We start from the raw sequence: 12519 nt of genomic DNA on the forward strand, positions 1-12519 counted from the left end.
GTAAATATACAAGAACATTCAATGTTTTGAATTGTTACAAACCAAGGTTATGCAAATTAACTAGCATTTACAATTAAGCGATCTATGAACTTTTATATCGATATACCTATAGTAGTGTAACAAACTTACCCAGGTGTGATGTTATTTATTATTTTTTCATCCATTGTTTCAACTAGGTCTATTAATTTTTCACCAGGCAAAGAACGCTCGTAGAACTTTTCGTCGATTTCATTATATAGACAATTACTGTAAATAAATATAACAATAACATATGAAAATATAGATCGATTTATTATAAAATTTATTGGTTTTATTTCCAGTGTTATCTTCTCGTGTATTCAAATACTTTATTCTAACAGTCACCGCAAACGATATCCGCATTAGAAGCAGTTGAGAGATACGTTTTTATCATTTTAATCATCATTATCGTTTTTTATCCAACACCAGAAGGGTTAAAAAAGCTTTAAACAATATAAAAAAATATATAATTTATAAGGGAAATGCTGTTTACGAGAAATCCCCAGAAGCATCCCAATATAATGTTTTGTATATTGGCGTTCAATGTGATCTAGCGAATCGTCATTTAATCATTCCACTGAATATCATAGTCTTTTATAGATTTATAGTATTCAATTGCTGGGTAAAGATAAAACAGCTTCTACTTTCTGCAGCCACTGGCTAAGGCAATACTAGTTCTTAAGGAAGCGGTCGAGATTGCCTCCCCATTGCATACGAGAAGACTAATTCTATCAAATTATTTTTTATTACAATGACACGTACATACAATACAATAGCAACATTCATCAAATACGTCTGACTATCCCATTAGAGATTATAGAAGTGAGTATATTTGTTTATTTGTATTTCATTACCTATAAGCCGTTGATATATGGACAAGGGCACGCAACTTGCTGCAGGCTCTGGCCAAATTTAATATCTCCCTTGTGCCTCGAACATTAATTTCCACGGCCGTTTTTAAAGGTTCGTCAAACCTGACAGTCGCTGCTCCATGGAAGATTACTTCTACCTGAAAATATATTTCTAATAAGAACAATCATTATCAATTATATTTGCAGCAGTCGTCATCGACAGGTAATTTATCCTCACATGCTTGAACTTAAATGGTAGCGTACAGTGCGGTTTCAAAGAAATTTTCTCCCGCAAACGCGCGGGCTGTGGAATGAGCTCCCTGCCGAGGTTTTCCCTAGAGGGAAATGGGGTTAGTCAAAAAGGGTATATTAAGGAATCAGGGTGGGCAACGCGCACGTAACACCTCTAGTTTTGCAAGCGTCCATAGGTACAGAAATCGTTTATCATCATACGGGGTGTATGCTTGTTTGCTTTTGTGGTATAAAAGAAAACATGGGCGAAATAGTGTACTCTTTTATATCTATGATACTGCTTATGCCTATAGGTGACGATTATCAATCAATAGACAATTACAGAATCAGTTTTGGTCAATTAAAGTAATTATTACCTCATTAATAACTTTGGTTCTATCTTCTTCATTCAAGCCAAGAGCAATTCGTCCAACATCACCTTCTATAATTGCTATCTTTTTTAAGAATCCGGGACGTTCTTTCCTTAGTTTGTCGTAGAGCTGAAATAACAAAATTTAATTTCGAGATAAAATAATAAAGTTAAATATAGAAAATCATTAAGGTATTAATAGGTGGGAGATAAATTTTTTGTTCAAAAATTAAACCTAATTGATTGTGAAAGAATGGAGTTTTTTTGCTACTCAAGGAGTCTAATAATTAGATTGCATGCATGTAACGATACGACAGATTTGTGATTTCAAGAAGAGAAGTCTTTTTAAAAAAAATCTGCAAATAAAGATATTATTTATTTCTAAAATTAAAAAAATATTTCCTTTATGTAAAATTTTCTCTTTTGTATGATTAATATTTAGTGAACATTTCGTTACATTTCGTCAATTTTCTGTTGTCTATATTAATACATAGTAATCGGTTATCTAATAAAGTCCTTTGATGGTAATAAGGACAAAATAAAGATTAGAAATCTAGCTTACTACATTTATATGTTCATATTATATTTTACATTACATGATGTAAGAAAATAGTAGACCAGTCTTTTTATACATAAAATATTTGTGAGTTGTTGATATCAAAATTTTTAATCAATCAAGGGCAGACTGCATAAATTGATCAAATGTAGTTGATAAAGTGACTTTAGCTTTGTACTCTAGTTACTAAATCAATAATATAATATAGTAGGTATAATTACTAATAACAAGTATACTTACGACATCATCAAATTGTTCTTGAATTCTTTTTGTTATATCCTTGTTCTTTTTTGGTCTAGCCAAAAGGAACAGCTTTTTTATGTCTGGACATGACCTGGCAAAAAATGAAATTAGTATTAATATTATAAATTAGTTTAAGTTAATGTTCTATAAAGAAACCAATTTTAATCTTGCCTATTTAGGGTCAAGATTTGATTATGGAAAATGTGTTGAGGGTTCACCTTATTTATAGGACGAGTATGATAAGTGAACATTAACAGCAAATAGTTCATTATATCCCCATAATGGCCATTTACTGTCAAAGCAGAATAGGAATGCCAACAATTAATATATATGGCTTATATTTTATGGTTTTGCTTCGTAATGAATATAAACCACACGGAGGTAAGACCTATACTAATAATGAAACTATAAACATAGTTATAATAGATAAACTGTGCAATGAATAATCGTAAATATATTGCCACAAAATTAATATGAGACTAATCTAAGATAGTAATCTTCACTGTAAAAATCAATTCACATATAACAACGTCATTGTCGTAATTATTTATTTATTTATACTTTATTGTATACAAAAATTACATTGTTATAATTTATTTCGTTAATTTCGTTCCATATCATAGCTACAAAAAAAAAATGCAAACAAATTGAGTAACTCCTCATTCGGGAAGATATTTAAATATAATATCCTCTGGTCGTAACGTTAGAATGACCACTCTATTCAAATATCATACGTTACAGTGCATAGATAAGGAACATTTTCCACGACGCAGTGTAATTGATTTTATCTTACATCGATAAAATTATTTATTATCACTCAAATTTGTCAATTATTTTATCTCAACTATAAATGTGAATGATTTTATTATTACAATATTACTTGCATCATATTTGTATCAGTTTCTTGTCATTAGATATCTATTTTCTATCATTAGCTTTGATATCATTAGCAAATAGATGTCATTACACAATTATCACTTTGATATACCAAACTAATTATAATTTTACAGAAGCAGTACATTGTAATAAGCATGGTTGCTATACGTGAGAGTTAAAATGTAATCCAGCCAGAAGCTATTAATTCCACTACTATGACGTCAATAAACACATCAATGACCTGGCCCTCAAGCAAGGATATCTTGTGTTTTGAGGAACCAGGTAATGAATATCCGGGGTCACCACCCAGAACACCCAGATCCAAGCCGATCTAGAAAAGTTCGTTTCGTAAATTACCCGACCGCGAATCGAACTTGGAACCTCATTAACGCATAACGATAATTTACAACTGGACAACGGAGATTGACTTTTTAAATCGAAACATAGCTGCTTGATGGTAGAAACACAAGTAAGACAGAGATAACGATGTGGATGATCACTGTATATTTATTGTAGACAAGGGGGTCCTTGGTGTCCTAATTTTAAGATTTGCATACGAATTTATTTCATATTTTCTAAAAAAATATTACAGCATAAATAAACATTAATAAACTATAATATTTGTTATGTAAAATAGAATGGCAATAATCCGCCTGCCAAGCTGCATATATATATATATATATATATATATATATATATATATATATATATATATATATATATATATATATATATATATATATATATACCTTAGTTCCCTGTAATTTTACCTGTTTGCCAAAATACAATCATCGACAATCAACTTCGTTTGCCTTTGCATTGAGTATGTCGCAATTTCTATTTTCTATTCCAAAGGTCCAGGCAGTTGCTTTATAATCCATCGTCAATCTACTTAATATGCTGAGAGCGTTCGCTTACTCATTGTATTCTTTTAGAACTGCCACTGATGATTTTAAAATATAAATAAATTATTCTAATGGTTTCTATCTTGCGCTTGCATAATTCATATTACGATCGTGAGAGATTTTATTTTACTATATGCGAAACAATAGGGAAATCCCTGCAGGAACTACCTACTTTATTTTGTCTTTAAACAGGGCGATATCCGCAACTTTGGTCGCAAAGTTTCTGATGACATCACCTATCCTGCTTCTATGGACTTCAACCAAATTTCATCCAAATCACGTCTGTATGTAGGTAAGAACTTTAACATTTGGCTATTTGCAATGAGTATTAGTTACAATTGGTCATACATTTGATAACTAATTTATATTTGTGATTACTAACTACTTATAAATGATTATTACAGTTTCTTTAACATCATCACTGTGATAAATTTATGTAATATTATTTAATATAATATTCCTTCTTCTTCATTTGAATATGTGGGGTTAATTGCGGTAAGTGATTTTTATTATATGAACAGGAAGCGTTTTTTCTTAATGTAATGTTTTAAATTGTCCATGAATTTTAAAACTAATTAAATTTTGAAGTATAGAGAATAAAATTCTGAGGTATAGAGAAGTAGATAAAAGACAGGGAAGCAATTATTAGCATTTTAATGAAAGCATTTTTTTTCTAGTTTTTAATACTATGAATGTTTCTAAATGACGCCATTAACAATTTAAGATTGTGTTCCACGAAAAATGACTTCTATTGTGGCGAAACCAGTTACTACGATTTCAAAACTTAAATATTAAACGGATTTTGATAAAATTTCTATGGCACCAAAATTTAGATAATTTCTTTTAATTAAGAAAGTCCAAATCGGTTTATAACTAACGGAGTTATGAAGCAATGAATAAAAAAAAATACGATCCAATGGAGAATCTCCTTTTGGAAGCCGGTTGCTTTTTCATGGAACTTTTAAGGACGTTTCTTAAAATAATTGCTTATTAATAAAACTATATATGCCACTAAATTTCTATAGACTACATAGAATTGTTTCCAAGTATAACATATTGACAGACAATGATGTGGTCTCAGAAGTTCCATTTTTGCAATTTGAATATGGAACACTGAAATAGAGCACTACCTCTTAGCAAAATGCAGATGTATGCTAGTCCTTTAATGGATTGTTTAGCGACCTTAAGATCTCATTGTAAACAATTATTGCGCACTTGGAATAATAAACATTAAACTTAGTCAATATGTGCCTTAAGGCTAATATAATTAAAGTTCAAAACGTTCCAGGACTAAACCAAATATCGCATTCGACTATATGTGGAAGATAATACAGTTGACTTTAACTGCGTTTTTAAGCATACTTACCTTGTGTCCGCCTGGACAACACCTTGACTCACTATTTGACCCGATTCTGAGTAATTATGAACTTTAATTTTCCTTGTTTTAATTTTTTTATCTTTAAATGTGTTCGAACAATGTTTGAGAAAAGCAAAGAAAACTTTATCGTGAAAATGTGTATTGCCACCAATAAAATTTAATGTACTAATTTATTCTTTTTTTTTCTTATAGTGATGTTTTTTCAAGGTTGATGAATTGGGCTCATAATATTGGAGATATAGGTACCAAAAATGAAACTTACACTGACCGAGCTTAGAGCTTACATAGTGAACGAGGAAAAAGTTAAGATTCCCGAAGTTGATTTAAATATATGAGATGAATCATAATAAGGGACGAAGAAGCAAATATATGTACAGACAGGAACGGTAGAGGTCGTTGGCACTGAGTATACTTTATGTATAAAGATAGACATATTATGCGGAAGATTCGTCAATCGATTTTGAAAAGAAAGAGGTTAATTCGTCATTTCTTTGCAAATGTTAGTAATTACGTCCCCAAATATGATTTTTACAATTCTTTATAAAATCGATAGAAATCTATTCCCTTCGAATTTTGTGACAACTGAAGCAATTGTTTTTGTTTGCAGAATAAAAGATGGTCAATACGATCCAAAGCCATATGAATATGCTACGCTTTATCTTCAACCTCCGCAAATTCGATCACATTTCTTTATATCGGTCTCAGCTCAAGTGGCTTTCCATTCGTCAACGCAGAAACGTTAGAACTCTTTGTACCCTCTACACTCTTCTTCGAAACCCCCAGTCTCCTAACTACTTAAGGAGTAAATTCCATTATCTTTTTGAAACTCACGAACGTAACCTTCGTTCCAATAATACTCTCCAATTATCCTTCCCCTCTCACCGTACTGGTTACGCTTCAAACTCTTTTCTCCTACATTCTTCACGACTCTGGAACGCGCTTCCTGATGCCATTAAGAGACTACCGACTAAACCGTCTTTCAAAAAAAGCGTTAACGCACACTTTTTATTTTTATCCGAGCAGTAAGTACTTTATATTATTCTCAATTTCGTGTATAATATAGTATATGTCATATATGTGTAAGTATATTTGTTATTTATATATATTTATTCGTTTATATATGTAATTTTAGTACGTATGTATATCAATAATTAGTAGTACCGCATTCGAGTATTCTGACACTTCCTTATGGTTGACTGGGAAAGAATGCTTTTAGCATTAAGTCCGCCATGTACACATATTTGTACTAATGAATAAATAAATAAATAAATATGTCAGAATATATGAACACTACATTCACTACAATGGGTATAAAGCATATCACAGATAATGCTTAATACTATACTATCTGGAATTATAGTATATCTTTCTTTTAGTTTATGTTCCTTAAAGACAAATTTTGTGTCAATTGGTTGACATTAAGCTACTATTTCAGTCAACATATCCTGGTCACGTGGACGTAGTCACGGGTAAAAATTATAATAGTTATAGCTATAAAAATCTCTAGTGTCCAGTTTATGTGTCGTATGCGCGTGCACATATTATTACACAATATCAACTCTGCTCAAGGCTCGAAGCAAACGTGTGGCATAGAAGTACATACATCCTATGCTACACGTCTATACAAGAGTACGCGATGATTTTTATAATTAACACTATGAACCCGAAACGACTGGGGGAAAGTTATTGTTAACAATGTGGTCTAACAGCTCCTTTGCGGGGGGAAAGGGATTGTTAGTAATGGAGACTGAGAATCCCATTGCTAGCCATATACCCAACCAGGTCGACCTCCTCGCGGTTCTCCCTGGAAACTATCATGGTTAATTCCTGATGAATTCATCATGACGGACTAAGTGACCTGTTTTCATTCTCATCTATCACCCTTCACTGGTGCTCCGCCAGCGTATCCCATTACCGCAGGCGGGGTTACCATACCATTTTCACCCATCAAAAAAAAAACAGCTCCTTTGCTAGTAATACTCCCTGTCAGGACTCCACGTAGTTCCCCCTGGAAACTGTCGCGATTAATTCTTCTTGAATCCGTTATGGTATGTCAATTATCTATCATCTTTAACTGATGTTCCGCTAGCGTATACCAACAGCATATGCAGTGTTACCATTTCACTATCACATTAAAAAAGACCCCGAAGCGACTAAGAGTAAGTAAATATTTCATTCATTAATAAATAAAATCCTTATTGATACAAATATAATACTTGTAAAAGTGAGTTTGTTTGGTATCTCTTAACGCATTAAAGGCTCGACTAGCCACACCGTTTGGAATTAAACAGGACATAGGCTTAAAGGTATAAGGTTTAGTTGGCCAGAGATTTGCTAACAAAAAATAGATTTTGCAATATCGTAGTGTTACGTTTATTTTAAATACGAATGGAGATATTTCCACATCTATTGCTGTCTATATTTGTGGACTCACCTGAGCAGCTTCTCAACCAATAACTTCCCAAGAAATCCAGTGCCGCCCGTCACAAGTATAGTAGATCCAGAGAAGAACTTCTGGATCTGTGACTCCCCATAGCTCACTGTCTCGTCTATCATATCCATGTATGTGATATCTGATCCTTCTAATTGCAGTATCCCATCGCTGGACTGCACCCCCACCGTCATTTCTGAAACAAAACAAAAGTTAGATTAAGAAATTGTAAGACATTCTATACAGTCTACGTGTATGCTAAATTTCTTTCAAACGTCATGCATGATTGAATAACAAGTATCTATATAAACTTTAATACTCGTATGTATAATATTAATATAATTATGATAGTCTAAGTCGCTGTTGTTTTTTTAATACTATATGCTATTGTAAAGCGGCTAGCAATTAAGTTCTTTTGTTTTTTCTGTATTGTTTTTTAATTGTGTAAAATAAAAAAACATTTACTATATTCGCCATGTCAGAGGCTTTCTCTTATCAAGAATTTTTTTGGTCACTTTCAATAATCGTTGTTATATTTATTTAATACTCCAAAAATTTTTTAAACTTTTAACAATAGAGGGCACCACTCTTATTGAGTTGTACCCAATAAATAAGAACTTGATCTCCTTTCAAATTTCTGGTTTACAAATTATATTTCTGACGTCAGGACACAAGAAGGACCTTTCGCTCGGCGAGAGTCAATTGGGTTTGCAACTTCCATAAAGCCATGACCCCCATTTTGTATGGGACCGGTAAAGTGGAGAGCTGAAACTCACCTTGAATGTTAATTGATTATTAATATTAAGGATTTTCAATACAAAGTATGTAACTGGATATTATAACACAGTACAGTCTGATGCGCAATTAAAAATACCTTTTTTCTTAAACAATTTATTCATGGACATAATAGGCACAATCCAGAACACCTAGACCCGGAAAAGTTAGTCTTTAAATATGCTGACCGCGAGAATCGACCCCGAAATTTTATTACGCAAAGCAACGTACCACGTGCATTCAGAGCGTTCCTAACTTTAGTTTGATGAAGTGTGACAACTTTGAAGTTATCTGTCTATTTTAAAAACAACTATATCAAGTATATCAATGTTTCTGACTGATCGTTCAAAAACTGCTCTATCAATGAACTAAAATGTCTGTCATATAATGATAACATGATACTTATTAAGGGGAGAAAAGGATTGTTAGTAATGGAGACTGAAAGTCCCATTGCTAGCAATATGCCCAACCAGGTCGACTTCCTCGTGGTTCCCCCTGGAAACTATCATGGTTAATTCCTGATGAATTCATGAAGATGGGCTAACTGACCTGTTTTCATTCTCATTGATCACGCTTCATTGGTGCTCCGCCAGCGTATCCCATTAGCGCAGGCGGAGTTATCATTTCATTTTCATTCGCCAAAAAAAAAAAAACTTATTAAACTGTCATTAAAAATTTGATTTTGTGTAAAGTTTATAATAGTAAATTTATATGCAAAGTTTTAGTTAGTAGACACTTTTTAAATAATCAATCAGAAACATTGAAAATTCTTAAAACTTTTTGTTATGAATATTTTTAAACTTTGTTTTTTTATGTTTAATTTAATTAATTAACTAGTTTAATTAGTTACTTTTTAAGTTTACTTGTAGCCTATCATACCAATTAATTCATAATAACATAAAAAATATAATTTATTAACTTAGAATAAGTTGCATAAAAAACGCTATTCCATGAGCTTTGCAGATATTACCTACATTAATGTATTTATGTAATATCTATAAAGTTTAGATTTTCTTATAGTTTATTTATTATAGAATTTATAAGTAAGGTTAGTGATTATGTATTTATTATTATCTACTAATGTAAAACCATCTATTTATGTACAACCATCAACATATCTGCTGTTGACAAAGTATTATACAGTTTATATAAGCGTGACTGTCCAAACAAATTTTACTTGTTTACTGTTTCATAGTACGTAATTAGGTACAGTTAAAAACTACTTATTAGCTGTCAAAAACAGGTATCTCTTAGGTTGTTTCCGGTACATAAATAAACGCTTTCAGCCTCTTAAAGTGTTCATCAATGTCATCGAGAATTGACCTCAGAAATATTTTTTTTGTGTCTGAAGGTAAAAGATTGCTTAATTCTTTTTTTTTTTTAAATGCAATTCGAAATGGCAAAGAAGTTGGATAGCCTGTTTTTTGGAAAGTAGTAACTATCCATTATGAACATTAAGAGCACCGTAAACATCATAAAATATGGTCACCTCTACCATAACGACCAACCATAATGATGACAACGACAACCATACAAACATAGCTGTTTTTTTACAGAAACACGAATGGAAAAGTGTTATTTGTGCTAGCACATTATTTTTGTGGCTCCTTTCTCTATTCTTTTTAAAAAATCACGCAAATTACTTAGTTTTTAGGTTAGAATAGGGTATCCTAGCTCTAAAACCAGGCGATTGTATGATGTTATGAAAAACTAAGCAACAAACAATAGGGGGCACAATGTAGATAACTCAGACCTGACCCAAGTCAGAAAAATTCGTTATCTAAATTGCCTCAACCGGAAATTGAATCTGAGACCTCTTTTAGGCAAAGCAACGTACTCATTCCTGCGTTATACAGGTCGTCTGAGGTTGTGGTTTAATTACAAAAATATTGATATAGAATTATATATTTATTAATTTACAAAGCAGCTTGTTAGGAATTATAGCTTTTATCAATTCGCATAAGTATAAATTATGCAAGTCCTAACCTCATAACTACCCATATATTACATTACTTTCATATTATTATGATGTATGTGATGATCCTACTAATGTTATAAATGTAAAAGTTTGTAAATGTGTATGTTTGTTACTAAATCACGCTTTAACTGATTAACAGATTTAAATGGAGTTTGGTACATAGATGAACCATATATTGGATTACCATTTTTTATTAAAATTCACGCGGACAAAACTACAGGAAACTAACTTACATTATAAATCAAGTATTAAGTAATTACATAGGTTATTAAAATTAGGTATTAGCACGGAAATGTAGAAGTGTAGATAATCACAGTGGTCAAGATGTAGAATCAGGTTTTGTTAGTGAATGTTTGAAGGACAACACTGCTTTACTAATAGTTAATAAAATTATAGGAATTGACAATATTTCCCAATACCGAAGTTGGCTATATTATTATACAGGACACTAATACATGTATATAATACCTATCCACAGTTCGCTATAATATAGTCAAAGCATAAGCTACATAAGTAGGTCAATGCGATTGGCGATTTCTAATTAGATTTTGACACGCGGATCTTTGTATATACCCCGCAAAGGACATGACTTGAAAATAGATAAGTTGATATATACACGGAATAGGTAATTAATAGTACAGGGACAAAAGAAATTGTCAAGCCAAAATTTACCATGGACCGAAACATTGTCATATGGTGATAAAGAAAGAATAAAATGTAGCCACTTATTTCCATCGTCAGGAATTAAGAAGAGGCGATTAAAATAATAAAGCAGATTTTACTATTTTATTTTATTTTATTATGTCAGTACTAGAGTAACTAAGTAGAGGAAGAAGAATTGAAAAAAAAATGATTATATTCAACATCATCATCATATCAGCCGTTAACTGTCCACTGATGAACATCGGCCATCCCCATAAGACGGATTTTGTCAGTAATTGTCACGCTTCTCGTAGTAGGGATGGAAACTTCAGTTAGGCTATGGTGATGTTTTAAGAGGAACACTGTTGTCTATCCTTCGACCAGTAAATTCCATTAAATTTCCATAGTCGTCTCATAAAACGCCCATGAAAGGGAAAGAAAGAAATATACAAGACTACCAGAAGGAGACTTTGTACAAAAGTCGTTTGCTTAGGCACTTGTGTCCTATTCTTGTTTCTACCGTGAAGTAGTTGTGTTTGTATGGCTGTGTTTCGGTTTGAAGGGCAGGGATATGGCAGTGAATTTACAGGGTACAGAAGAATAACACCTGAGTCCTCAGGAATGGCAACGGATGTGGGATCATGGGTCATAGACATATCAGAGTATACTGTTTCACAGTATACTCTGATATGTCTATGACTACTGCTTATGTTTATAGGCGACGGTTACCACTTTCCATCAGTTGGGTTGTTAGCTTGTATGCCATTCTAAATTGCATAAAAAAATACAAAATACAATCTTTAATACTAATCTTTCATCGGATACTGAACCAAACTGGATGACGGCCCACCTGATGGAAAATGATGACGTCACCTTTTACCATGAATAGTACCATGGACATCATGGAATGCCTACAATGTGATATAGCCATGGTACTCCTCACGCGTTGCTATTTATATTCATTTTGTGAATGAGGTGAACATCACTTAGAATCATTCACATTCAATTTTACCACCGAGTATACGTAACTAATACGTAACTGATAGAGTTGACTGACGCAAAACTTATGGTTACTTATGGTATGGTAAAACTAATGATTGCTATACACGGAAATCTTTCGTGTTGGTCGCATAACACGGAAATTTGTCGGGTACTTCTATATTTAATAAATATCCAACTTTATTTGTGTTATGTTTAACATGGGTATGTTAAATTTAGGAGTCATGAATTTTACATTTGTTCTTATTATTAACATTCGTTTTTAAT

At 32.2% G+C, this 12519-nt stretch overlaps 1 protein-coding gene across 1 annotated transcript in view; it reads right to left on the reverse strand.

Annotated features, from left to right (window-relative positions):
• Nucleotides 1–12519, reverse strand: part of LOC113514253 (fatty acyl-CoA reductase wat-like) — a 51299-nt gene that overhangs the window by 6895 nt on the left and 31885 nt on the right. Inside the window, exons 2-6 of the mRNA XM_026898287.3 lie at nucleotides 7863–8055; nucleotides 2267–2360; nucleotides 1478–1600; nucleotides 873–1027; nucleotides 130–246 (exon numbers count right to left, since the gene is read on the reverse strand). Coding sequence (XP_026754088.1) covers nucleotides 130–246; nucleotides 873–1027; nucleotides 1478–1600; nucleotides 2267–2360; nucleotides 7863–8053 — 680 coding nt within the window. The 5' untranslated portion in view covers nucleotides 8054–8055. The remainder of the gene's footprint in view (nucleotides 1–129; nucleotides 247–872; nucleotides 1028–1477; nucleotides 1601–2266; nucleotides 2361–7862; nucleotides 8056–12519) is intronic.

The sequence above is a fragment of the Galleria mellonella genome, unplaced genomic scaffold, assembly GCF_026898425.1.
Source record: "Galleria mellonella isolate WM207_F2 unplaced genomic scaffold, CSIRO_AGI_GalMel_v1 utg172, whole genome shotgun sequence".
Classification (NCBI taxonomy): domain Eukaryota; kingdom Metazoa; phylum Arthropoda; class Insecta; order Lepidoptera; family Pyralidae; genus Galleria; species Galleria mellonella.